Source organism: Aptenodytes forsteri, unplaced genomic scaffold (assembly GCF_000699145.1).
Source record: "Aptenodytes forsteri isolate BGI_AS27 unplaced genomic scaffold, ASM69914v1 Scaffold849, whole genome shotgun sequence".
Classification (NCBI taxonomy): Eukaryota; Metazoa; Chordata; class Aves; order Sphenisciformes; family Spheniscidae; genus Aptenodytes; species Aptenodytes forsteri.
The window spans coordinates 1-1,201 of record NW_008794905.1 but is presented as its reverse complement, the minus strand read 5'-3'; the positions used below and the strand labels follow the sequence as shown (position 1 = coordinate 1,201).

The 1,201-nt window shown below is 38.4% G+C and overlaps 1 protein-coding gene across 1 annotated transcript; it reads right to left on the bottom strand.

The window, feature by feature from the left end:
- Positions 1 to 151: 151 nt before the first annotated feature.
- LOC109279354 (uncharacterized membrane protein YrhP-like) lies at positions 152 to 718 on the bottom strand (the record flags this gene model as incomplete). The annotated part of the gene is made up of 1 exon (XM_019470985.1): positions 152 to 718. A coding segment is annotated over exon 1 (567 nt), but the record flags the coding sequence as incomplete, so codon positions are not given.
- Positions 719 to 1,201: the final 483 nt, after the last annotated feature.

Here is a 1,201-nt window from a genome sequence, read left to right as displayed (position 1 = left end):
AAAAGGCCACCAAACATTCTGACAAAGTTGTAGTTGTTATGATAGCCAAATGATCTCATGATCGGTGTTTTATAAAGATTAGATAATATGCGAAAAAGCCGATTGTTAAATCTTACACATGGGCTAGCAATAAAAATATACCTAGCATTACCAGTATCAACCCAATCACCCGATTGATAACTACTTGTCGTTGCAGCATCTGTTGACGCAATTGCTGCTGAGAAAATACCAACACAACCATCGCAAACCACACAAAATGCGCCAATGACATAAACAAGCCATAACCAATTAAAACTGCCTTGGGCGTTAAACTACTCACAATCTGTGTATAAGTGCTGACCACAAACAACGTCGTTTTGGGATTTAACGCATTGGTGAAAAAGCCATACTGCAAGGCTTGGCGTTTGCTTAGCGGATTTGAACGATTAGTATCTGCCACAGGTAATTGAGTAAATTTTTTATAGCCAATATAAATAAGATAAAACGCCCCTAAATACTTAATGTAGGTTAAAAAATTGGGGGCAAACTTTAATACTACAGCAACACCCACTAAGGTATAACTGACATGTACCAGTACCCCTAAGGCGATACCCAGTGCAGTCAATATCCCGATCTGTCTGCCATACAAATAACTATTTTTCGTCACAATCGCAAAATCTGCGCCAGGACTAATCACGGCCAAAATGGTAATGAGGACAACTGCTAAAAATTCTGCCATAAAACACTCGCTTTTGATATTTACATGAATTTTGGTTAATGATTGGACTACATACTTTCGATGAATGCATTGTGACATAAGCCTAATTCGCCTAAAATCGACTTATTGGCATGGCAATTGATGAGTTTTTAGCATGGTTGAACGCATTTCTCTTAACGCGTTAAAGTTCTTTTACTATGTGGCGTATTTTGGTAGTGTAACGGTCGCGGCTGATATGCTGCATGTTACCCAAAGTGCGGTCAGTAAACAGATCAAAAATTTAGAGCAATTGTTAAATATTCAACTGTTTGATAGAGTAAATAAAAGCTTAAAGCTGACTGAGTCAGGTAAAACCTTATACGCTTGCTGTGAAAACGTGTTTAAGCAGTTAGATACCTGCTTACTTGATTTGCAGCAGCCCATTAAAAAAACGCAATTGGTCGTGTCCTGTGAGCCAACGTTATCGATGAAATGGCTGATTCCAAAGCTGGCAAATTATAATGC